The sequence below is a fragment of the Colius striatus genome, chromosome 21 (assembly GCF_028858725.1).
Source record: "Colius striatus isolate bColStr4 chromosome 21, bColStr4.1.hap1, whole genome shotgun sequence".
Lineage (NCBI taxonomy): Eukaryota > Metazoa > Chordata > Aves > Coliiformes > Coliidae > Colius > Colius striatus.
Window position 1 is genome coordinate 524489 of NC_084779.1, and position 26627 is coordinate 551115.

Sequence of the window (26627 nt, forward strand, 5' to 3'; positions counted from 1 at the left end):
GGTTTCGGTGTCCAAGTCATCACATGGGATGGGGCTGAAGGTGGTCTCGCAGTCCAAGTCCCCTTGCAGTGCCCCCAGCTCAGGCTGCTGTTCCTGGCTCAGCAGGGCAGGGCTGCAAAGTCGAGCCACCTTGGCCATTCCTGCAGGCGATGGCTTCTTGCGCTTCTGCCCTGCCCTGCCATCCGCTGCAGTCAGAGACTCGTTGCTGGTGGCTTGTTCCAAGTCTTCCAGCATCTGCTGCACCTCCCTGTTGACACTGAGGATGGAAGTGTGGGTGCCAGAGGAGGCATCTGTGCTGGTGAGGCTCCCTGTGCCTTGCAGGGCTGTTGTGGGGCAGGCCGTGTGGCTGTGTGCTGGGGGCATGCTCCGCCGTCTGAAGGTGACGTCTCTGCTCAGTGTGATGTCAAAGTTTCCACATGAGTTGGTGTTGAATGTGGCTTCCAAATCCAAGTCACTTGTCAGGGATTCCAGCTCAGGCAGCTGCTCCTGGCTCAGCAGGGCAGGTCTGCAAGGCCGAGAAGGGTTGTTGAGGCAGGAATCAGTGAGAACCTGCTCCTGCCCACCCTGGAGATGGTCACCATGGTGCTCCTTTAGCAACAAGTCAGAGTCATGTTCTGTGGAGCTGCTTGGTGGTGTGAGCTCCGGATCAACAAGAGTGGGGAAGTCATCGCTCGGGATGGTGTTGAGGCTGGCTTCCCAGTCCAAGTCTGTGCTTAGTTTAGTTTCAAAGCTGGTTTCCCCCTTAACGTCTGCTCCCGGGTTGCTGTTGAGGCTGGTTTCCCAGTCACAGTTGCTGTTGAGATTGCTGTGGAGGATGGTTTTGCAGTCGAGGTCTGCACACAAGTTGGTGTTGAAGGTGGCTTGAGAGTCAAAATCCTCTTGCAGGGATGCCCACTCAGGCTGCTGGTCCTGGCTCAGCAAGGCAGGGCTGGAAAGCTGAGACAGGTTGTTGGTGATGGATTGGGTGAGGAGCTGCTCCTGCCCATCCTGGAGATGGTGGATGTGGTGCCTGTGAGCCGTCAGGTCTGTGTCGTGTCCTGTGCAGCTGCTCATTGCTGTGAGCTCCTGATCGACAACAGTGGGGAAGTCACCACTGGGGTTGGTGTTGAGGGTGGCTTCCCAGTCCAAGCCATCATGGGCGTTGGTGTTGAGGATGGCTTCGAGGTCCAAGTCCCCTGGCAGTGCCCCCAGCTCAGGCTGCTGCTCCTGGCTCAGCAGGGCAGGGCTGCAAAGCCGAGCCACCTTGGCCATTCCTGCGGGCGATGGCTTCTTGCGCTTCTGCCCTGCTCTGATATCTGCTGCAGTCAGAGACTCGTTGATGGTGATTTCTTCAAAGTCCTTGAGCAGCTGCTGCATGTCCCTGTTGACACCGAGGATGGAAGTGAAGGTGCCAGAGGAGGTGTCTGTGCTGGTGAGGCTCCCTGTGGCATGCGGGGCTGTTGCAGGACAGGCCATGTGGCTGTGTGCTGGCGGCATCCTGCGCTGTTTGCAGGCCCCACTCTTGAGCCTCTGGGCATATTCGGGATGAAGCGTCCAAAAGCCGCCTGTGCCTGGCTCCCCCTTCTCCTGGGGCACCCTGATGAAGCTCTTGTTCAAGGAGAGGTTGCGCCGGATGGAGCTCTAGAGACAGAAGGGAAGCAGCAAAGCAAAAGCAATGGTGAGTGTTGGGCTGGTGCCGTGGCACCGAGCTGCGTGGGGCTGGGGGAAAGGCACATTGTGCCCTGGGGGCAAAGAAAGATGAGAGAAAAATGTCAGAGCATCTTTAGGTAGATGAGCAGAAGAAGCTGTGATGCAGTGAGTGACGTGCTGAGCTTTGATAGGAACAGAGCCTGAGAAGGAAAGAAAGAGGGAAAGAGGGAAAGAAAGAGGGAAAGAAAGAGGGAAAGAAAGAAAGAAAGAAAGAAATGAAGGAAGGAAGGAAGGAAGGAAGGAAGGAAGGAAGGAAGGAAGGAAGGAAGGAAGAAAAAAGTGGAGAAAGAAAGACAGAAAGAAAGAAAGAGAGAAAGAAAGAAAGGAAGGAAGGAAGGAAGGAAGGAAGAAAGAAGAAAGAAAGGAAGGTAGTACAAAGAAAGGGAGAAAGAAAGGAAGGAAGGAAAGAAGAAAGGAAGAAAGAGGAAAAAAGGAAGAAGGGAAGTAAGGAAAAAAGGGAGAAAGAAAAAAATGAAGGGAAGAAGAAAGGAAGAAAGAAAGAAAGAAAAAGAGAGGAAGGAAGGAAGAAAGAAAGAGAGAAAGACAGAAAGAAAGAAATGAAGGAAGGAAAGAAGCAAGAAAAAGAGAAAGAAAGAAAAAAAACACAGGAAGAAAGAAAAAAGGGGAAGAAAGAAAGAAACAAAAAAAAGAAAAAGAAATAAAGGAAGAAAGAAATAAAGAAAAAGAAATAAAGGAAGAAAGAAACAAAGAGAAAGAAAGAAAGGAAAAAGGAAAGGAAGAAAGGAAAAGAAAGGAAGAAAGAGAGAAAGAAAAGAGAAGAAAGGAAGACAGGAAGGAAGAAAGAAAAAGGAAGAAGGAAAGTAAGAAAGAAAGAAAGGAAGGAAGGAAGAAAGGAAGAAAGAAAGAAAGAAATGAAGAAAGAAAGGAAGAAAGAATGAAAGAAAGAAAGAAAGGAAAAAGAGAAGAAAGAAAGAAAGAAAGGAAGGAAGAAATAAAGAAAGAAAGAAAGAAAGAGAAAGGAAGAAAGAAAGGAAGAAATGAAGACAGAACGAAAGAAATAAAAAGGAAGAAAGAAAAAAGAAAGAAAGAAATGAAGACAGAAAGAAAGAAAAACAAAGGAAGAAAAAAAAGAAAGAAAGAAAAATAGAGAAACCAAGAAAGAAAGAAAGGAGGAAAGAAAGAAAGGAAGAAAAAAGATGAAAGAAAGAATAAGAAAGAAAAAGAGAGAAAGAAAGAAAAAGAAATAAGGAAAAAGAAAGGAAAAAAGCAAAAACGAAAGATAGGAAAAAAGAAAGGAAGATAGAAAAAGGAAGAAAGAAAGAAAGAAAAAAGAAAGAAAGAAAGAAAAGAAGAAATGAAGGAAGAAAAAGAAAAGGAATAAAGAAAGGAAGAAAGAAAGAGAAAGAAAAAAAGGAAGAAGGAAAGGAAGAAAGATAGAAAGGAAGAAAAAGCAAAGAAAGAAAGAAAGAACGGAAGAAAGAAAGAAAGAAAGAAAGAAAGAAAGAAAGAAAGTAATACAGAAAGGAAGAAAGAAAGAAAGAAAGAAAGAAAGAATGGTAGTACAAAGAAAGGGAGAAAGAAAGGAAGGAAGGAAAGAAGAAAGGAAAAAAGAGGAAAAAAGGAAGAAAGGAAGTAAGGAAAAAAGGGAGAAAGAAAAAAATGAAGGGAAGAAGAAAGGAAGAAATAAATGAAGAAAAAAGAGAGGAAGAACTGAAGAAAGAAAGAAAGACAGAAAGAAAGAAATGAAGGAAGGAACAAAGCAAGAAAAAGAGAAAAAAAGAAAAAAACCACAGGAAGAAAGAAAAAAGGAAAAGAAAGAAAGAAACAAAAAAAGGAAAAAGAAATAAAGGAAGAATGAAAGAAAGAAAGAAGGAAAGAAAGAAATGAAGAAGGAAAAGAAGAAAGGAAGAAAGAGAAAGGGAAAAGAAAACAAAAGAAAGAAAGAAAGAAAAAGGAAGAAAGGAAGAATAAATAAATAAATAAATAAAGAAGAAAAGACAGAAAGAAAGGAAGAAAGAAAGAAAGAAAAAAAAGAAAGAAAAAGAAAGACAAAAAAAGAATAAAAGAAAGAAAGAAACACAGAAAGAAAGGAAGAAAGAAAGAAAAAGAAAGAAAAAGAAAGAAACAAAGAAAGAAAGAAAAAGAAATAAAGGAAGAAAGAAACAAAGAGAAAGAAAGAAAGGAAAAAGGAAAGGAAGAAAGGAAAAGAAAGGAAGAAAGAGAGAAAGAAAAGAGAAGAAAGGAAGACAGGAAGGAAGAAAAAGGAAGAAGGAAAGTAAGAAAGAAAGGAAGGAAGAAAGGAAGAAAGAATGAAAGAAAGGAAAAAAAGAAGAAAGAAAGAAAGAAAGAAAGAAAGGAAGGAAGGAAGAAAGAAAGGAAGAAAGATAGAAAGAAAGAGAAAGGAAGAAAGAAAGGAAGAAATGAAGACAGAACAAAAGAAATGGAAAAGAAGAAAGAAAAAAGAAAGAAAGAAATGAAGATAGAAAGAAAGAAAAAGATAGGAAGAAAGAAAAAGAAAGAAAGAAAAATAGAGAAACCAAGAAAGAAATAAAGGAAGAAAAAAAAAAGAAAGAAAGAATAAGAAAGAAAAAGAGAGAAAGAAAGAAAAAGAAAGAAGGAAAAAGAAAGGAAAAAAGGAAAAAAGAAAGATAGGAAAAAAGAAAGGAAGATAGAAAAAGGAAGAAAGAAAGGAAGAAAAAAAGAAAGAAAAGAAGAAATGAAGGAAGAAAAAGAAAAGGAATAAAGAAAGGAAGAAAGAAAGGAAGAAAGACAGAAAGAAAGGAAGAAAAAGAAAAGAAAGAAAGAAAAAGAAAGAAAAAGAAAAAGAAAGAAAGAAAGGAATACAGAAAGGAAGAAAAAAGAAAGAAAGAAAAAGAAAGAGAAAGAAAAAGAAAGAAGGAAAAAGAAAGAGAAAGAAAAAGAAAGAAGGAAAAAGAAAGGAAGAAAGAAAGAAAGAAAGAAAGAAAGAAAGAAAGAAAGAAAGCAAAGAAAGAAAGAAAAAGAAAGAAAAAGAAAGGCAGAAAGGAAGAAGGAAAGAAAGAACAAAATAAAGAAATAAAGGAAGAAAAAAGAAAGGAAGAAAGAAAGAGAAAGAAAGGAAGAAAGAAAAATGAAAGAAAGGAATAAAGAAAGAAAGAACGAAAGACAGAGAGAATGAAAGAAAGAAAGGAAGGAAAGAATGAAGGGAGGAAGAAAAAAGAAAGAAAGGAAAAACAAAAAAAAATAAAACCAAAGGAAATCACAACAATGAAGAAAGAAGGGGAGAAAGAACTTTAAAGGAAAAGAAATAGAAAGAGAAAGAGAGAAAAGAAAGGAGGAGGGAAGAAAGGAAAAACCAAAATATGTAAAATTAAACAAAATCCAAATTGAAAAAACACTGAACAACAGAGGAAAAAAAAAGAAGTGGAAACGAAGAGCAGGAGCACAGAAATCCCTGCAAACAATCCAGGCTGTGCTCCGTGCACAGCCACAGCTGAACGGCACTGTACAATGGTCACACATTGCAGCTGATGTCTCTGCTCCCCATCTGCCCTCCTCAGCCCAAACTCCCTGCAGCCCGGGCTGCCTCTGTTCTTCCCTGGCTGCTTCACACCTTGAGCATTCCTGCCTGCAACAGCCCTCTGCAGAGAAGGGCTGGAAACCTTCCTGCCTTTGTTACTAAGCACAGTTCATGACGAGCACGGTGAGGATCCAGCCGTGAGTTGGAGGAGAAACCACCCCACTGGCACACAGCTCCTGTCCTGAATCCCTCCCGTAGGTGCCCCCAGCACAGGGGATGGGGAGGAACCAGGTGGGCCTGGAGAGGAACCAGCAGGTCCCCTTCTCCCTTCCCTTCCCTTCCCTTCCCTTCCCTTCCCTTCCCTTCCCTTCCCTTCCCTTCCCTTCCCTTCCCTTCCCTTCCCTTCCCTTCCCTTCCCTTCCCGCTCTGGCTTTGGGCTGGCAGGGACACAAGGGGAAGGATGAGCCACCCGGGTCCCTCCTGCCCTGCCCCGGCCCACAGAGCCTCAGCCCCAAGCTGCTGCCCAACCCAGCCCCTCCTCAGCAGCTGCCCGTGCTGCTCTGCTCCCAGCAGCACCCAGCATCCCCACAGGCCCTTCCCCTGCACGCTGGGGCTCTGCAAAGCCTCCCCAGCCCTGTGGGCACAGGGGCTCAAAGGCAAGAGCTCTGCCAGTCTCCTACCTGCCAGCTGGGATCAGCGTGTCGGAAGTAGCTGAAGTTGTCCCTGATCCACTTGTAGATGGCAGAGAGGGAGATGCTGGGCTTCTGGCTGGCTTCCATGGCCATGCAGATGAGGCTGGCGTAGGTGTAGGGTGGCCTGACAGAAGGGTTGCTCCTGTGGCCAGTGTCCTGTGCGAGCTCAGGGCTCAGCACCGTTCTGGAGGCTGAGGAGGAGATGGGCTGGCAGGGGGAGTGGGACAGAGCCCCGCAGGCGGGCTCAGCAGCCAGGGCTGAGCACGGGGCAGCCAAAGTGCAGCAGCGCTGGGAGCTGGGGGGGTCAGGGCCGCCCAGGCAGCAGGAGGACTTGGCCAAGCTGGTGTTGGCCAAGGAAAAGTCCTTCAGCCACAGGAGACTGCTCAGATTGTCGTCTGAGTCCTCCAAGCTGAAGCTCCTCCCTGCCGCAGTGGCTTCCCAGTCGCTGCTGGAGCTGCCTTGAGCCGTGTCTGGGCGTGCTGGCTGCTCCTCCATTCCCCGAGCCCACGGGAAGGGAAGGGAAGGGAAGGGAAGGGAAGGGAAGGGAAGGGAAGGGAAGGGAAGGGAAGGGAAGGGAAGGGAAGGGAAGGGAAGGGAAGGGAAGGGAAGGGAAGGGAAGGGAAGGGAAGGGAAGGGAAGGAGACCCGGGGCAGCCGCTGCACGGGCGAGAGGCAGCGAGCTGAGGCTCCCCGAGGCTCCGCGGCTGTTTTCTCTCGGCTCGAAAGCCGCAGCGCCGGCGTGTGTGAGGCAGAAGGCGGCGGGCAGCGAGCAGCCCGAGCAGCCGGCTGTGAGTGCGGCCCCGCTCCCGGCCGAGCCCCCGCAGCCGCGCACCGGTCCCGGCCCGAGCCGCGCGGCCGCGGTTCAAAAGACGCCGCAGGCGCGGGACGGGGCCGGCGCTGCCCCGCGCACACACAAACGGCCTTTTCTGCCCCGACACGAGACTCGGGGCGGCCACAGCCCGTGCCCGGCCCCGCGCCGGCAGCACACGCGGCCCGGGACGCTTCTGCTCGGCTTCTCCGGCCGCAGACGAACGAGCCCGAGCCGCCGCTTCCCGCCCCGCCGGCGGCTCCGCTCCCTCAGCGGCAGGAGCTGTCCCTGCCGGAGCTCTCCTGAAGCCGGCGAGGGCCGGAGCGCGGCCTCCGGCGCGGCCCTGGGCTCTTCCGAGCAGCCGGGGACAAAGCACTTGAGGCCCCGCTGCTGCCGTCCCCGTGCCGCCCCTTCACGGGCTCTGGCACCCGCCAGCCTTCCCCCACCGCTGCCCCGGGCTGCCCCACACCGCTCTCTGCAGAGCTTTGCAGCCAAGAAGATATTCTCTCCGCTCTGGTACAGCCCTGTCTGGGTGATGCACCATGGCCAAGAGGTTACAATACGTAGCTGGGGCGCTCTGGATCGCTTTGCTCAGCGTGGTCCGTGGACACTGGACGTCGTCTGGACCTGTGGAGGCCTCGGCGTTATCTAGATCGCCACAGATGAGTTCCAGCACAGCTAATTGCAGGGGTTCTTCCTCATCATGCGAGAGGAGAGCGACCAGACGGCACCACGATGTGCATCGACTCCAAATGTATTGTCACATAATCACCACTTCTATACTTTCCCAAATGCTGTCACGTGCTACAGCTCATGGCAATTAGTTACCACTGAGCCTGAACCTGATGGGCCTCACTGGGGTAGGCCAGACACCCTTCGATCAGGTGGGTGCCACTAAAGCAGGTTTTTAATCCACTCAGGTGTAAAATCCCAGGTTACGGGAGGTGATAACCCCACCCAGGGACTGGCCGCTTCAGGGGCATTTGAACATCTTTCCATCCCAAATTTGTCCTCTCTGATACCCAGATGAGTCCAGATTCCACAAAATATGTAACATAGCAGCCATGTTAATTAGTAATATTACACCTCTGATGGAAGGGTGACTAAGGACCTGGGAAGTCTGTGTAACAAAATTGTCTCCATCAGTCCGAGCTGAGGGGAAAGAGGTGCGTTGCCCCAAGACCTCCACAAGACAGTTCCCACAGCACAGTAAATCCATCAGCAACAGAATGAGACTCACAGTTATTATTTGGGCCATCACGTTCCCAGGCCCCTTCATCCTTTGCACAAAGTCATGCAGCCAACTTAGCAAAGCTATCAAGGCTAGAGCCCAGCTCAGAGCCAGGGTTAGTAGCAGCGTGTTCCCAAACACTGGGAAGGGAGAGAGAAGCTGCATTACAGCAAGGCTCCCAGACCAGCACAGGAGCTTTGCACTCAGGAGCTTACTACAATGACAATGCATTTGATGTGGAACTGCTGTTATCTCGCCCCATCTTGGGCGCTAACAACGTGTGTGGTGGTTTGACCCTGGGAATTTTTGGGAAGCAAAGTTTGGTGAAACAAAAGTTTGGGGAAGCAAAAGCTTGGAGAAGAAAAAGGTTGGGGAAGCCACAGTCTGGGGAAGCAAAGGAAAAGGAAAGTAAGTGGATGAAAGAAAAGCAAAGTAAAGCTTGAGCAAGCAAAGTAAAGCAAAGCAGAGTTTGGGGAAGCAAAACTGAGGGAAGCAAAAGTTTGGGGAAGCAAAGTTTGGGTAAGCAAAGCAAAGCTTGGGCGAGCAAAGCAGAAGTTTGGAGAAGCAAAAGTTTGTGGGAGCAAAAGTTTGTGGTAACAAAGTTTGGGGAAGTAAAACCTTGGTTAAGCAAAACCTTGGGGAAGTAAAAGCTTGGGAAGCAAAAGTTTGGGGACACAAAAGTTTGGGGAAGAAAAAATTTGAGGAAGCAAAGCAAAGTTTAGGGAAGGAAATCAAAGCAAAATTTGGGAAAGTAAAGAAAAGTTTCAGGAAGCAAAGAAAAGCAAAGTTTGGGGAAGCCAAAGTTTGGGAAAGTAAAGCAAAGTTTTGGGGAGCAAAAGTTTGGGGAAGAAAAATGTTGGGGAAGCAAAAGCTTGGGGAAGCAAAGTTTAGGGAAGCAAAAGCTTGGGGAAACAAAGCAAAGGTTGATGAAGGAAAGCAATGCTTGGGAAAGCCAAGCAAAATTTGGGGAAGGAAAGCAAAAGAAAGCAAGTGGATGAAAGAATAAAAAGAATAAAAATATGGAAGAGAAGTAAAGCAAAGCAAAGCAAGGAAAAGCAAAGGAAAGGGAAAGGGAAAAGGAAAGGGAAGGAGAAAATAGAGAGAAAAGAGAAAAGAAATGGGAAGAAAACAATCCCCAGTGATGAAGGAAGTAAGGAAAACACCAAGTAGTAGTAAAGGGAACGAAACAGGCACAGAAAGAGTAATGAAAACTCCATGGGTGTTTGGGAACTGAGGAAAAAAAGTGATGGAATGGGGAAAGAGACTAAAATGGATGAAACACTTTCTGCCTCACACGCTCACGGTACTGCAGACACACAGCCTGGCTGAACTCCGGATTCAAGGCAGCTCTTCAAGGCACAGAAATCATGCATTATTAGATAAAACCCATTTTACTCTTTCCTTGAGCTTATGCCCCTTACGTCCATACCACCTGTTTTTCGTGTCTACATCCTTTTTTTGGGGGGTCTAAACCCTCAGTTTTAGGGTCTAAATCCCCTTTTTTGTGTCTAAACTCCCAAGTTGGGTGTCCAGAACCTCGTTTTTAGGAGTAAAACCCTGGTTTTAGGGTCTAAATCCTTGTTTTGGGGGTCTAAACACTCAGTTTTAGCGTCTTAATCCCCTTTTTATGGTGTCTAAACTCCCAGTTTTAGGGTCTAGATCCTTGTTTTAAGGACTAAACCCCTGGTTTTAGGGTCTAAATCCTTGTTTTGGCATCTAAACTTCCAGTTTTAGGGTCTAAATCATCGTTTTTGGTCTAAACCCCCTGTTTTAGGGTCTAGATCTCCATTTTGAAGTCTAAATCCTCGTTTTGCCATCTAAATCCCCTTTTTTTGTTGTCTAAATTCCCAGTTTTAGGGTCTTTTTCAGTCTAAATCCCCTGTTTTAGGATGTAAATCCTTGGGTTTGTTGGCCTAAAGTTGAGTTTTTAGGGTCTAATTCCTTTTTCTGACGTCTATACCACCTGGTTTTGGGTCTAAATCCTCGTTTCTGGTGTCTAAACTCCCAGTTTAAGGGTCTAGATCCTCGGTTTTATGACTAAACCCCTCATTTTTAGGTCTAAATCCTTGTTTTTGGGGTCTAAACAATCAGTTTTAGGATCTAAATCCTTGTTTTCAGTATAAACCCCCTGTTTTAGATCCTAATTTTAATGGCAAGACCCATACTTTTAGGATCTAAATTCTCTGTTTTGGTCTAAACCCCATGTTTTAAGGTCTAAATCCTCGATTTTGGTTCTACTCCCTCAGTTTTAGGGTCTAAGTCCTCATTTTTTGGGCCTAAACTATAGGTTGACGGTCTAAATCCTTGTTTTTGGGTTCTAAACGTCTAGTTTTAAGGTCTAAAACATAATTTTTGGTCTAAATCCACTGTATTAGGGTCTAAATCTCATTTTTGTGTCTAAACCCAGAGTTTTAGGGTCTAAATCCTTGTTTTTAGGGTCTAAACCCACTGTTTTAGAGTCTAAATCTTCATTTTTGGGGTGTAAAATCTAGATTTTAGGGTCTAAATACTTGTTTTTAGGATCTATACGCCCAGTTTTAGGGTCTAAAAGCTAATTTTTAGGTCTAACCCCACACTTTTAGGGTCTAAATCAGTTTTTTGGGGTCTAAGCTCCCAGTTTAAGGGTCTTAATCCTCATTTTTTGGTCCTAAAGTCTAGTTTTTAGGGTCTAAATCCTCGTTTTACGTCTATAACACCTGGTTTTGGGTCTAAATCCTCGGTTTTGTGGTCAGAACCCTCAGTTTTACCGTCTAAATCCCCTTTTTTTGGTGTCTAAACTCCCAGTTTTAGGGTCTAGATCCTCGGTTTTAAGGACTGTTCTGGTTTAGCAAGGAGCAGCTTTTGGCTTAGTAACAGGGGGAGCGGGTTGCAGTGAAGACCCGGTAAAGAGTTTGCGGACTCTCCCCCGGCTCCTGGGCTCACACCCACCTCCGGCCCGGCTGGGCCAATCTGGCGCCTCTGCCAGCACTATTTAGGGGACGGGAATTTGGAATGCGAGGCAGGAGGTGTAAGAGTGACACGAGATGGAGGCGACCACGCGGACCCTTCAGCCAGAGAAGGAGGAAGGAAGGAGAAGCAACAGACCAGAGACCCCTTGAGCAATTCTCAGCCTATTCAGTACCCTAGGCTAACTGTGGCCTTTGTTCCCTGATGGGCCTAAACCAGGACAAGGACTAAACCCTTGGTTTTAGGGTCTAAATCTTCGTTTTTCAGATCTAAACACCCAGTTTTAGGGTCTGGATCCTCATTTTTAGGATTACACCAGGGGTGTAATCCTAAATCACCCTCCTCCACCCAAGGGCTTTCCCAACCACAAGCCAGGATCCCCCTCCATGATCAGGGAGGCTGAGAGCCACCATCAAACCCACAGGCAGAACATTTGCTTTCAGCCCCCTGTGCAAGGCCGGGATGAGCATGGAGGGAGCTGAGAGCAGCCGTGTCCCAGCGCTGGGTGTCCAGCCGGGGCAGGGCTGCTGAGATGGCCCCTACCTGCAGGGCAGAGGGAGGGCAGCCAGGCCATGCTGCAGGGACACAACGAGGCAAAGGGGGCTCTTTCATGGAGCTCTGCCCTGGTGAGACCTCATCTGGAGTCCTGTGTCCAGTTCTGGGCTCCTCAGCTCCAGAGGGACCGAGAACTTCCGCAGAGAAGCCAGTGCAGGGCCACCAAGATGATCAGGGGACTGGAGCATCTTTCATATGAGGAGAGGCTGCGGGACCTGGGGCTGTTTAGTCTGGAGAAGAGGAGACTGAGGAGAGATCTTATGAATATTGACAACTGTCTCAATGGTGGGTGTCAGGACGCTGGGGCACCACTTTTTCCCATGGTATCGAGCAACAGGACAAGGGGTGATGGGAGCAAGCTGGAACACAAAAAGTTCCATTTCAACATAGGAAAAAACTCTTCCAGTGTTTCAGTGAGGGAGCCCTGGCTCAGGCTGCCCAGGGACGGTGTGGATGCCCCGTGCTGGGAGGTCATCAAGACCCGCCTGGACACGTTCCTGTGTGACCTGATCTAGGTGGGAGCTGCTTCTGCACTTGGGTGGTTAACAGCAGAGCTTCAACTGACCGTCCTGGTCCTGCCCAAACAAAACCCCTGCACGCTGTGGGAGGAGAAGAGGTCCCTGGAGTGCAGCCAGGGCAGTGGCTGGGGAAGGCAGGATGGGCTGCAGCTCCCATGGGAAAGGGCAAACCCACTGGTGGGATGGTCTGTGCCCAGGAGCCTGGCTGTGCTTGGTGGGTGAGGAGAAAGGATGGGGAGACTCGATGTGTGCCTCGAGGAGACTGAACCTTGTGGACAAGTAACGTGTGATGCGAGCTGTGTGTTGTAGGAAGCACCGCGGCAGGAACAGGCTGAGCTGATGAAGAACGAGGTGTGGAGGCTCGTTGGCGCCCCGCAGCCTCCATTTCCCATCACCCCCAGCGCCTCGCTGCCGGCCAAAGCTGCGGGCGGGAGCCGCGGTGCCTGCCGGGAGTTGTAGTTGTGCGGCGGCGCCTGGCAGGAGGCGCCGTGCGGCGGAGGGGGGGGGGGGGGGCCTCGGGTTCCCAGCGTGCCCCGCGCGGAGCCCGCGCTCGTGCCCTGCTCGCGTGCCGGCTCCTCCTCCTCCTCCCTCGGGCTCCTCTTTGTCCTCGGGGTATCTGTGAGAGGATTCTCGCCCTGGAAAGAGAAGATTCACAGTGCTCAGCGGCACAGAGCCCAGTGTGCGGCCTGTGGGCAGCGGAGTTCCGCAGGGATGGGCGCTGGGGACGCTCTGGTTCAACATCTCCGTCAGGGAGCTGGGGGAGGGCCCAGAGGGACCCTCAGTGAGTTCCTTGCTGGCACCACACTGGGAGCACTGGCTGAGTGCCCAGAGCCTGAGCTGCCCGGCAGGGAGAGCTGGGCACAGAGGAACCTGCTGAGGGGCAGCAAGGGCAGAGTGGTGCAGCTGGGCAGGAACAAGCCCAGCACCAGCCCAGGCTGGGGCTGAGCTGCTGGAGAGCAGCTCCAGGAGAGGGACCTGGCAGTGCTGGGGGAGAACAAACCAGCCCCGAGCAGCAGCTTGTCCTGTTGCTACGTACCATAGGAAAAGGGATGTCCCGACCTCCTGACACCCAGCAGTGAGGTATTTGTAAATGTTAATGAGCTCTCCCCTCAGTCTCCTCCAGACTAAACAGCCCCAGTTCCCGCAGCCTTTCCTCGTATGGAAGATGTTCCAGTCCCCTGATCATCTTGGTGGCCCTGCACTGGCCACTCTCCACAAGTTCTGTGTCTCTTTTGTGCTGATGACAGGTTGCTCCTAAAACTTCTTGTGATTCCAACACACCAACTTTAATGCAGCTGTAAATGAGCCCAGCTCCACAGGGACTGAGCGATGGACTGAGGCACAACGTGCTGTGCAAACAGGCAGCTTTATTGACTACACTAAGTCTCCTTCAGCCTTTGTGTGTGCTGAGAGGAGCGTGGGGAGGACGGAGCAGGTGTGGGACACAGGGGCTGCCCTTGGAGCAGCGGGCAGTGCCCCAGGGGGAAATGGTGGTGGCACAGCGCAGCCTGCGCTGGGTCCTGGCCACGCTGCTGCTCAAGCCCCTCTTCCCATCAGGAACCGCAGGAGCCCCCGCAGCAAACTGAGGAACTTCATCGCCTTCCGGCATGCAAAGGCACAGGACGTGGAGCTGCCTGGTTGTGTTGCACCTGGCCTTGGTGTCTGAGAGGGGGCTGAGGTGGACACAGGCTGTGACAGTGGAGGAGCTGCTGCCTCTTCTTGGTGCCGTCCCATGTGCTCCAGGATCCAGTTATAAAAGTGCCGAGTGCTGGTGTAGATCCCAGGCTGTTTTTCTCTTGCACAGCCTTTCCCCCAGCTGGTCAGTCCAACGACCCAGTAGTAGTCAGCGTGGCTGTCTTGGCAGGCGAGGGGACCACCACTGTCACCCTACAGCAGAGCAGAGAGGAGGAAGGGAGTGTTGGGTGGCTGCTGTCAGCACAGGGATGCTGGATGTGTGGAAGACAGAGGTTCTAGCACTGGGCTCTGGACCTAAGGGCTGCCAATTACACGGGATGGGTGTGTGGGACAAGGCAAGGGGCTCTGGGCAAGGAGATGATGATGGGGAAGGGGAGGGAAGCCCCAGCAGTGGTGGGACAGGGCTGTGGGTGCTGCAGGGGGTGACTCGTAGCTGCTCCTACCTGGCAGGTGTCGATACCACCCTGTGGGTACCCGGCACACAGGTTGTAGCTGTGCACAGCCCCTGTGTACCACTGGCTGCTGTTACAGAGCTTGGTATCGATGAGGTGAACCTTGGCCTCCTGCAGCACATCGGATATTTCTGGTTCTGTGGCTGTGAGCACAGCAAGGAATTAGCCCCCAGCAGCTCTGGGCCACTTGCCCTCCCCTGTCTGGCAAAGCCCTTCCCTGGGCCTCGGCTTTGCACCTACCCATAGACACACCAGACACGTCTTTCCCTTCAGTCTGGCTTTGGACAGTGGCTCAGACCCCCGTCTGCAGCCTGATGTCCCCACAGCCTGACTGTGGCTCTTGCCTTGGCTCTCCTCACGCCCAACCCGTCTCCCAAGCGTGCCAGGCCTCGGGACACAAATGCTTTTACAAGGGGAACTCACATCGTGCAACTGTGGATCCCCAACCAGCCACCTGGCAGTTTTTCAGCTCCGACAGCTTCACGTCATCGGGTTGAGGCAAACAGGCCAGCTGGACGTGCTCATTGCACTGGATGGGCTGGTCCAGTTCCAGCACAGCAATGTCATTCTCAGCTGTGGCCTGCCAGTAGGCCTCGTGACGCAGCAGCCACTTGATGCGTCGCACTTGGGCCTCGGGGCCCAGCTGAGACAACTTTGTGGTCCCGATCACCACGCGCCACTTGGCGATTTTCCTGGAGGGCAGATGGAGAGCAGAGGGCTCAGAGGGAGCACTTGCCTGCCTCCTGCTCACCAAGGGCTCCAGGAATGGCCAGCCCCAGGCCGCTGGCGAGCAGCAGCACCAGCCCAGCGTGTGCCGAGCACGGCTCTGTGCTGGGCTGGGCAGTGCCCCGGCGCTGGCTGCTGCGTGGGAACGGGACGGGAGTGGCAGCAGTGGTGTAGGGATGCCCCTTCCCTGCTCCTCCTCACCTGAACTTGTCAAAGCAGTGGGCTGCTGTGAGCACCCACTGTGGGTTGATGAGGGACCCTCCACAGAAATGCTTGGTGCGTTTTCCCCAGGGGCGCTGGAGGCTGACGATCCAGGGCCAGGTCCCCGGAGCCGCATTTGTGCCACCCACGACGCGCAACGGCCCAGAGGAAGAAGCCTTGAGCTGGCGCCCGCAGCTCGCCCTGGAAGCAGAAAGTCACGAGTGTCCTGCTCCAGGGCTCGCTGCTGCTCGGGCTGCAGGGCAGCGTCTGCCCTCCACACCGGGTGCTGCGGGGACAGCGGGGCAGGGAGCCCTTAGCCCTGGCTCCTGCCTTAGCCCCGTAGCCTGGCTCCCTCACCGTGGGCTTTGGGGAGCTGTGGCTTGGCCACGGGGCACCAGTGGACGCTGTAAGGGCTGCCCAAGCTCCCTCCTAGAGCCACTTACCCACAGCCTTCCCATGAGCCGCTTGCAGGCCTGCAGTACAGAGCCAGCAGGGTGAGGATGAGCAGGAGCTTCATCATGTCTAGTAGCACGTGGCCAGAAAGTGCTGCTGACCACCAACAGCGGGGCCGATGCTGTGCCTGCAGTGCTCACGCTGCCCACAGCACCTCGGCCCCGGGGCTGATGTCACAGAGCCGCTGGTTACGGATGCTGGGCGTGGGGGATTCCGTGTGGGGCACCAAGGGGGAGTCCAGCTAAAGGGGGGGTGTGGCATGATTACTGAAGTGCCCTGGAAATGAAAACTTACATTGAAACTGGTATTAAAGCACACATTAAACATCAGCATTGCTCACCAGTTAAGGAAAGGGATAAAATGAAGAAGGCTCACAGGGTGGATACAGCTGCTGCTGGTCAGTGAGGAATCCACAACACAGTAATTCCCTGCAAATACTCCATGGAGTGTGGAGCAGAGGGGAGGCTCTGTGGTCAGACTCTGCGACGATACATGGGAAGGAGATGCTCCTCTAGAGCTGATAAGCAGCATTTTCGTACCCTGAGCCAAAGGTCTGTCAAACCTGCCCTTTGGGTGCACTTTGCTCATGATAATGTCATTATAATACCAAAATACACCTCTGTCCTGAAGGCCACCGGCCTCTGAGGTGCCACCACTCCTTGAGCCTGTGCCCTGAATTCTTTGTAACTCACAGCTTTAAATGCAAGGCAAGAGAATTTTACACCAATCCTAATAAGCTTTGGAGGTTATTGTGTGTTTATGTGACTAAAGTCACTCAAACTCCACCTTGAAGGTGAAGAAAAAGCATCCTGGGATGCACCAAGGAGAGTGTGGGCAGCAGGTCAAGGTTCTTCTCCCTCTCTACTCTTCCCTGGGGACGCCTCATCTGGAGTCCTGTGTCCAGTTCTGGGCTCCTCAGCTTAAGAGGGACAGAGAACAGCTGGAGAGAGGCCAGTGCAGGGCCACCAAGATGATCAGGGGAATGGAACATCTTTCATATGAGGAAAGGCTGTGGGACCTGGGGCTGTTTAGTCTGGAGAAGAGGAGCTTGAGGGGAGATCTTATTAACATTTATACATATCTAAAGGGTGGGTGTCAGGAGGCTGGGACATCCCTCGTTTCTATAGTAGATAGTAACAGGACAAGGGGTGATGGGATCAAGCTGGAACACAAAAAGTTCCATTGAGACATACAAAAAAATTATATTACAGTGAGGTGAGGGAGCCCTGGCTCAGGCTGCCCAGGGACCGTGTGGATGCCCCGTGCTGGGAGGTCATCAAGACCCGCCTGGACATGTTCCTGTGTGACCTGATCTAGGTGGGAGCTGCTTCTGCAGGGGGGTTGGACTGGATGAGCTCTAAAGGTCCCTTCCAAACCCCCCTATTCTGTGATTCCACGATTCTCTGCGCAGAGCACTGGGCAATGGGGCATGGGAGCAGTGGGATAAAAATGTAGCAGAAGCCACTTGGGTGGTTAACAGCAGAAGTTCAACTGACCATCCTGGTCCTGCCGTGCGGCGCCGTGCGGCGGAGGGGGCAGGGCCTCGGCTTCCCAGCGTGCCCCGCGGGAGCCCGCGCTCGTGCCCTGCTCGCGCTGTCGCTCGCACTCGCGGGGGTCGTTCGGTCACCCCAAAACTTCGTGTCCTGCTCCAACCCCCCCCGGGAAGAGGGGAGCGAGTCCAGCCCCAGAGAGGGGTGACAGCAGCTCGAAGGGCTCCTGGAGCCCTCCCGGGTCAGGAATTGCTGCGGCAGGGCCGGGTCCCTCTCTCTTGCTGCTGACTTGGGCCTTGCTGCTGGAGCCATCTCTGCGCAGGGGACGGTGGCTGCAGCTCAGGAGGGAGCCGCGGGGCTGTGGGGCGGCTGCCTCTGGCCTGGCTTCCTTCTGGGGCGGGACGTTGTCACTTTGGCTCCGTGTCTCTGCTGCTTCTCCCTCACGGGTGGTGTGAGCACGTCTGGGAGGAGCAAACGCAGAGCTGTGGTGCAGAGTTGGGAGCCCCACGGGTTGTCATCTGAGTCGGGTGTTTTTTAGTGGTATAAAGGGCTTTGGATTCCCTACAGGAGGCCCCGTGAGGGCCATCAGTGGGAGGGGGCTCTTGGTCAGCGCTGTCTGCTCCTTGGGTTCACATGGTGGGCTCAGCTCTTTGCTCCTCTTCACACTGGGTTTGGTTGACCGTGTCCTACCCTCACCTCTTTCTGTCCTGCTGCCCTCTGAACTCCTTCCGTTGGGGTTTAGAGTAGTTTTGCCTGGGCCAGGTTTTTTGGTAGGGGGAGAGGTACAGGGGTGGCTTCTTTAAACACAAAGAGTTGCCAGAAGCTTCCCCTGTAGCTCACAGGGTTGGGGCTAGTGAACTGCTTTACCAACAGCAAGGCCAGTTAGGCTGGTGCATTCAGTAGCCTTAATTCCCGCTGAACAGCATTCTCAACAATGTGTTTTAAAGAGGCCATCAATACATCACAGTGGGGGGCAGACTTCTCCTCTGCTGTATCTGCAACCGATGCAACGGCAGCCACAACTTCACACGGGACATGCTGGGGCGGAAAAGCTTCTCTAAAGCTCCCTTGGCTTCCAGAGGTGTTTTTGGACAATATCTGACTTTATTCTGGAGGATATTTACAGGTTTGCTAGATACAGAAAAACATCAGCTGCAGCTGGGCTTGGCAGGATTTGCTCCTGTCTGCCTCTGTAGAGACTTGCGGAGCCATCCGGGACACGGCTGGTAGTCCAGCCACTGAGCAAATCCTCTTTCCACCAGCGCTCTGTGGAAACAGAACCCAGAAGCCCAGAACTGCCCCATGCCCTGAGGCAGCAGATGTCCAACAGCAGCTCGCAGGAAATCACTAATATACATGAGTTCTGGTAAAAAGAAACTGCAGAGCCCAAGGGATCAGAAGCTCCAATGAAAAACCCACCCTTAGACTCTTGTTCTGGCTGTGATACCGTCTTTGAGGAACGCGAAGGAAAAGGACAGCTGCAAAGACTCTCAGCTGTCTGGGGACTTGGCTGCACTATATGTGAGCTAGAGATGATTTAGCTGACAAAAATTTACATTAAGGTGGCTTCCTCTGGCAACATGTCCAGGGTGCTAATCATAAGGTGTTTGTGGCTTACTGTAAACACGAGCTATATGGTGCTATTCTGTATACTCAAGAGAAGTCTGCCATTGCTAAAGTCACCTCTAGGTTGACATTTTAGCACCTTTCATGTTTTGGAGTTTTTAGACTCATGAAAACGTTTGCCACATGGATAATTCCCAGAAGTAATTGTGGGAGAATCAGAGTTCTCAGTAGAATTTTCTTGTATTAACACTTCCTTGGGACTGGACACATTCTCTGCACCAGCTACATCCTCCTTCATGCTTCTGAACACAAAAGAGACGATTTTTAAAGAAATGGTTTAAATACGTTTGGCATCACAGAAACAACAGCTTTAACTAACTTGCCCAGCTCTGAGACAACCCGGTGAGGCCCATGCTGGTACTCCAGGGACCTTTTTTGTGTATGAAACAACACTTACTCTTTGAAAGAGCACAGTTGAGATTTCTCTCTTCCTTGTAAATATTAGAAAACAAACCCTTGGTCGCAGACATTGAAATGATATTTCCAAGGACAGATTGTCAAACTGAAAATTGTCTAAAAAACCTCCTGAACAAGGGGCCACTCATCAGAGGCCGGAACAAAACACCTACAGATGTCTGGCTCATAAGCACTTTAAATCAAGGGTGCTAGGATCCAGAGACAAACCCCAGTGAGACGTGTGCTTCCACTACACTGGGTATTTCCTCAGTTCTGAAAGTTGACAAGGTGTCCTGGTTTTGGCTGGGGTAGTTAAATTCCTCCCTAGTAGCTGGTACAAGGTTGTGTTTTGGATTTTGTTTGAGAATGATGTTGATAACACAATGATGGTTTAGTTGTTGCTCAGTAGCACTTTTCTTAAGTCCTTTCCAGTTTAGCCTGCTGTGCCAGCAAGGGAATGCACAACAAGCTGGAAGGGAGGACAGCCGATCTGAACTAGCCAAAGGGCTACTCCATACTGTAGGATGCTGTGCCGGGAAGGACAGATTGCAGCTTGGGCATCAGTCAGCGGGTAGTGAGCAACTGCTTTGAGCACCTGCACTTGTCTTTCTTGGGTTTCCTTCTTTTTGTTATATTCTTTTTCATTACAATATGAATTTAGTCTAGTTAGAGTTTAGTCTAGAAAAGAGGAGACTGGGGGGGAATCTTCTTAATATTTACAAATATCTCAAGGGTGGGTGTCAGGAGGCTGGGACATCCCTTTTTTCTATAGTAGCCAGCAACAGGACAAGGGGTGATGGGATGAAGCTGGAACACAAACAGTTCCACTTAAACATACGAAAAAGCTGTTTCCCTGTTCAGGTGAGGGAGCCCTGGCACAGGCTGCCCAGAGGGGTTGTGGAGGCTCCTTCCTTGGAGGTCTTCAAGACCCTCCTGGACATGTTCCTATGCAACCTGATCTAGGTGGACCTGCTTCTGCAGGGGGGTTGGACTGGATGAGCTCTGAACGTCCCTTCCAAACCCCATCAATCTACGATTCTACGAATATGCTCTGCTGTACTGCCTGGTGCGATGCACCTAGTGGTAAGCATTCAAAAAAGCCAAAGATCACAATACAAGGTGACACAGTTTGAATTTGGGCTCCATCTTTTTATCATAAACTTGGCTACCTGCATCTAATACTAGTTTAACATCTTCTAGAGTTGGTATTTTTCTCTGTGACGGTCACAGGAAAGCAGACATATTACAAACACTATTGTTTCTGTGTTCAAACGAAACACACAGTCAGTAATATCAATCATGAAAACATCTCCTTAATTGTAGCATTCTTTTTTCATAAAGTGTATGCTCAAAAAACCTTGTAAACTCTTACAAGGGCTCCAAGTTTGCTGCATGTCCAATATGTTCATGTGGCTGCACAGCTTCTGAAGTTGTGTTCTATGTTCTGCATTGTCAGTTCCCAGACCTGTAGGCAAAACCTCAGATCAAACGTCGTATTCGTTAACTGACATCTTCAAGTCTGGAAGCCTGGTAACCCGGACCTTGGATGACAAAACACACCAAGTTGAAACCATAACTCATCAGTAGTCTCTCTCTAACTCTAAGCTGCTCTAAGTAAAACATTAAACATGTACCCATTTATTGATACCTGTAAGTAATTGGTTTTCTCCCAATGTCCCAACAGGCACGTTCCCATGTTTAATTCTTCTCCAGATATTGCCATCTTTTTCATCATAATAGTGTCGTAAGGAACTCGTAGTCAACTCCATGTAACACAACCAAGAGAGCAACCAAGTAAACAATCCAAGCCCTGATTACACAAGTTACAGCTGAAATACACACCACACAGAATAACTTCCTAGACCAAAATAGAAGAAGAAAACTGCTGGGGGGACACAGTTAGAAAAACTCTAAACAAGAACAAAAGCATGGCAATCAGAAAAAGGCTGAGATGTGCCATATAGAAGAGGAAGCTGCTAAAGAGAATTACTTCCAGTAATTCCCCGTTTCCACTTTATTTTTCATCTGAAATTGCCTGAATGCTCAGATGGAATACAGCATCACACATTCCAAAACACTAACTAACTGTACTCTTGGACAGGACCAAGCAGCCACAAGAGGCACGTCATGATCCTGAGATGGAGGGGTGGCCTTTCTGATGAATTTGTCCAGACAATTAAAAAATAACCAACTCTTTAAGCAAAACTCACCTCTAAGTCAATCTCCTACCAACAAGGTTTTGGGAGAATAGGAGAATGCTGAGAGGAAACACTCACTGCATGGAGGGCTGTTACCTTCTAGTCAGTCTTACCCAGAAGAATATTTGCCAGTGCCTTTATTACAGGCCAGGGAACTGACAGAACAATACAAACATGGCACTGACTGTAATATTTTCATTTCAGGAAAACCTGAAGAGTTGACTCTGAGAAAACCAATAATTGAAACAATTTCATCCCATGCCTGAGATTATTGCCATGAGAAGTTATCTCAGTTTACCACAGAATGGCTGTGGCTGGAATGGCCCTCTGGAGATCATTTCATCCAAACTCCCTGCTCAAGCAGGGACACCTAGAATCATGTGCCCAGGACCACATCCTGGTTGCTTCTGCTTATTTCCAAGGACAGAGACTCTACAGTCTCTGAGAAACCTGTTCCAGGGGTCAGATGCCACCACAGTAAATTATCCAACAGTATTACCTGAATACCGTGTGGAATCAAATTGAACTTGGAACGGACAGAAGCAAAGAAAAGAACAGGTGCTCTTGGTAAAGGAGTTTAGATACAAATATTTGGTAAAAGGTCCAAAAGTTTCATAGAAGCAGAAACATCTTGTCTTACTTGGAGCTGTGTGAGCCATTTTCAGTGGTCCCTTACAGCCTCAGTAAGTCTATGTTTCTGTGATCTAATGCATTAGAAAATGAATGACAATGTTTTAAAAATCAAACCAGACATTTCCATTTCACTATGTAACAGCCCCTTAAAAATCAAGCTTCATCGAGTATCAAAGTGATATGACATTAACCACTTGTTAGATATTACTTGATAAATAAGTTACAGACTGCCACACTCATGCAGTCCATCTCTGTCAATGTCTAAGCAGGTGGCCTAAATAACCTGGGAAGCATCATGAAGATACTCTAAGATGACATCAGATGCACCCATTCTCAACATGCACTACCTTTTGGATCATTCATTGACATTTGCACCTTAGAACACAAAACCTGCAGTACTCTAATATATACATCCTCCACTCCTGTTTCTCAAGGCTTTGTAGCAACTGCTCGACTGCAAAAGTGTAAGCATTAGTGGAATATACAAGAAAGGATTATTTCCCTGACATGAGATGGCAACTACATCACATCCTTGAGCTATTGGTGGCCAACAGTAAGATTCAGTGGAGTTAGGGCCTAAACATTTTTTCCGAGTAAGTTCCTACAGAAAGAGAAATAAAGAGTTCTACCTGAAAATCGTGTGCTTGAAACACCAACAAGGCAACACAAAGCACTGAGCAATTTAAAAGCCTTTGACCCACTGCATAATACATTTCCTTAACACACAATATGATAAGAGTTCTTCTGGGATGAGGAGTTAAATTCTTACATCCAATTCAAATGCCATCATTTGTAGCAGTGGTTGATAGATCAGATGAAACTGTACAATTCTACAGTCTCTCTGAAGCATAATTTACTCAGCCGTATGAACAACCTCCTACACATTCCTCAATCAAAATTAGCTACTATAGTATTTAGTATCTGAAAGTTAAGGTCTGATACTAGTCTTAAAAATACTAAATGTAATGTAATACATTAGCATTACCCTTTCCAGATCTTCAAGAAGTGGTGCTGTTTCCAGAATTGATGGTGGCTTCATTTTCTTGCCAAGAAAGACAAAGTTTCTTTCTTCAAGATTTTGAAAACTCTGAAACCATGTGAAATAGATGACAAAGGCAATACTTAGTAGATGGGTTTGAGCTTACATCCAACTTAAAAACTATTTTTTTGAGAAGAATTAGCCAAAGAAATGTAAACACAAATGAAGTACAACTCACACACACGTCACACAGAACAGAGCTGAGACTCCTGCTGTCCCCTGACTTGGCCATTGCCTCTGTTTCTTGCTTTTTTTCCTTTTGTCTCTTCCCCTGCATTTTTTTTTGCCCTTCATATTTTCACAGAGGCACCATCAACTTTGCTGGCTTGCTGAGCTTTGGTCTGGTCTTGTTGCTGATGTGGCTGGATTCAGTCCCTGATGTCCCTCCACAGAGTCCCTCCACAGAGTCCCTCTTGTAGCCTCAACACTACCCACACCTTCCACATATATGACACACGTTTGCAGAGGTTAAATGGAAGTTATATCCTGGAATTACCTGTTGCTCATTTTCAGTTCCATGTGTGTTCAAAGGATCAGAATTTAAGCACTGCTGAAGCCTGAGAAATATACAAATATTAAATTCAATGGAAATGCAAAAGGAAAGTGTAATCGATAAATATCACCAATATTTCTAAATGGCATGAAACAGTTCACCTACAAAATATCTCTGATGTATTACCTGTGCCAACAAAAACCCTCAAATATGACAGAAGAAATCAAAAAGTACCATTTTGGATGTAAAATTTACTATTAGGTTTCAGGTATCTGAAAATAACCCAAAGGTTTTTTTAACCAAGACAATTGGTGGGTTCCTCAACTTCAGAAGAAAATCAGATGGGACTGCAGGAAAAAGGTGTCTTACAGTTGCAAAAACATGAAACAATGTATCTTTGCAACAGTTAAAACTTGAATTAAAACCACCCCTCAGGTTGTTTACATATGCAGCAAGTGATCTGCAGCATAATAAAAGCCTTGCACAAATCAACTCAGTCAGATTTCATTCAGCTGGAAAACTTTATCAATCACACTAAGAATAAAATAAGGCAACTGAATATGCTGAGTGTGCAGAAACGTACTGCCTCATCACAGCCTTGTTTAGAAAGAATTGCTATTTTTACTGTGGTCTGGATAAGTATCAGCAGCTTCTAATTGCCTCCTTCCCCAATACCATGTGCACACATCTGGTCTTACCCTCTGCCCTTTTAACTGTCCAAGAAGAGTAACTGGAAACATAGTACAGCTCCTAATTATCTGGCTACACAATTGGTTCAAATATGTAACATACTGTACCATACCTGTCTGTGTGAACTGCTGGATTTTCCTTGAAAGGCAATCCTGGGATTGTTTTGACAATCTATCAAGAAAAGACAAACCCTTTTCTGGCAGTAAAATACTGTTTAAGAGCAACATTTTAGAAAAAAAAGATTACTGAGCTCAAGGTGGTTTTCTTACCTAACCGAATTTTCTTCAATAAGAATCAAGCATGCAACAAGAACATCAACCACACAGGAGAATCAGTTCATGTTCACAGCTCAAGCTATAGCTTCTGGCAGCTCTTTCTTTGAAGAATCCGCCCCTGTATTCCCCCAACAACTACCAAAAGCTGGCCACACAAAACCACTACACATCTTCACAGCACTAGAGCAAGTGAGTACAAAAGGAGACACAACCTGTTCAAAGTCCATCGTTGCAATCTAAAAAACCAAAACCACCAGAACCACAAACTTGAAGGACAATGTTCTCTTTTAACTAGATCAAGAGTTAGTCCCAGATTTGTTACAGAAAAGGACGTGATAGCTGACTACAGTATTCCTAATCTGCCTTACAGATGCTTCACTTAATTCATTCTGACATTTGAATAGAAAATCTAACACTTACAGATGTGGTAGTTTCACTGTCATCTGTGTTGGAGCTTTGTCGTGTCTTTTCAAGAACAGAACCAGATACAGCAAGATCTAGAAAGACAATTTTAAAAGATGCAGAAACACGTTTGGGATTATCTGAATCTATGAAAGGCCAGTCTTTTTACAGTTGGTTGCAACTGACTTCTTTCTCGGCTTGTCTCGTTTTCTAATGGCAAAAAGAACAACCAAAAGACAGTTGTATTTACATAAAGATATGCAAATGAACCGAGGGAACAAGGACAGAGGATATTTATAGTGATTCAAGTCTGTTTTAAACAAGACAACTCACAGAAAACATTCAAGTTACCTCTGTGTAGAGAAATCCCTCTAAACTCAAATCAAACAGTAAGGTATCACTGATCAATGCTACAAGTTATTTCAACAGTATCTAATGCTTTTCAGCATATCAACAAATGACCCTGCAACTCACCCTTTGTCTTATCAAGTACAAAATGCTTCAGAATATTCCTGCATCTGCTGATTTGATTGCTCTTTGTAAAGTCTGATACATAGGCAGTGTTTGTTAGGATACCATTTGTTCCACTTGTTGGATTCCAACTGATACAGTAGGTCAATATATCCAGGTAAAGACAAATGATGCACTGCATGAATGATTGCTGCCAACACACACGGTTCCCACTTGTTTCAGGATCTGTTGATACCTTCTGCTGGAGCAGCACTGTCCTCAAATCAAGTGCAGGATTAACAACTTTCATTGGAAGAGAGTCAAGATTTAATGATGTTTGGGTCTCCTGATAATCTGCTGAACTCACTGCATTCTCTTCAGCTTGCTCAAAATGAGCAAAGCTGCTTAAGACGATATCATCATTAATGCATACCTAAAAAACCCAAGTCTTTGACTGACCAGAATCAACAAGCAAGTCACCATCACATACTGCTTTAGAATTTACTTGAAGCTGGAGACAACAGGAAGACATATGCAGTATGTACAAATGCTTTCTGAAGAGTACTCATTCCAGGGCAGGAAAGTTGGTCATATCTTCCTCTATGTTCTCCAAACAGGTGTTACTTACCAGTTTCATGCTTTTGCCTAAAATTCTGTGCTCAGTTTTCTATCAGCTTTCAACATTTTTAGAAAAACTATCTTAGTTTTGTGTCCCTTTGATTCAGAGTGCATCCAAACCTGGCAGGAAAAAACAATATTCAACTTAAAAGTTCTCACTGGCTCAGAGAGAAGTGACACTTGCCAACTGTGATTCTGAACAGAGAAGGTATTCAAATTAAGATGTAATCCAAGTTATTGTCTACAGTGAAGACCACAGCTCTAATGTTAAAAGTCTTGGTAAAATACTCCAAATGGCAGCAGTTTTCAAACACATTTATTTTTGTCTACTAGGCAGCTGCTTAAGTCTGACAGTAGCTGCAGCAGAGATTTAGCAGGAGTTACGCACTTTGGTAAGTGCAACGAGCTTTCTTCCTTTCTCCCAACTGTTTGGGAATTCAGCCTTATGCACATATGAACTTGTATTTATTTTCATAACACCATGCAACTGCCTTCTTGAAATATCTTTAAGTGTATCACAAAGAAGGACAAGAGTACAGTAAATTCACATAGTTGTTCATCTGAAGTACTTGGGGGACTTCATTTGCTTGTCAATACCTTCCAAAGCGCTTCACAAGTTTCCACCTCACAGAATTCATTCCAAAGTTCACAAACAACAGATTTAGAAAATAAATCTTCTAGTAAGTTAATGATTGCACTTCTACTGTATATGGCAAATTACAAAATTCACTTGCAAATAACACTTTTCGGTCTTAAATTTGTCACAAAGTTATAACTTCTATAGCACAGTGCACAAAGAGCTTTATAGAGAGAAAAATATCTTACCTTTTCACCTTTTATTGTCACATAAAGGAAAACATCAGATGTGGTATCTTCTACAGCACATACTTTG

At 47.7% G+C, this 26627-nt stretch overlaps 1 protein-coding gene across 1 annotated transcript in view; it reads right to left on the reverse strand.

The window, feature by feature from the left end:
* Positions 1-13434: 13434 nt before the first annotated feature.
* The window catches only part of LOC133627483 (acrosin-like), a 32259-nt gene continuing 19066 nt past the window's right edge, over positions 13435-26627 (reverse strand). The window contains exons 2-7 of the mRNA XM_062013221.1: positions 17205-17376; positions 15566-15666; positions 14973-15173; positions 14469-14737; positions 14037-14188; positions 13435-13785 (exon numbers count right to left, since the gene is read on the reverse strand). Of these exons, the coding sequence (XP_061869205.1) occupies positions 13435-13785; positions 14037-14188; positions 14469-14737; positions 14973-15173; positions 15566-15666; positions 17205-17376 (1246 nt within the window). The remainder of the gene's footprint in view (positions 13786-14036; positions 14189-14468; positions 14738-14972; positions 15174-15565; positions 15667-17204; positions 17377-26627) is intronic.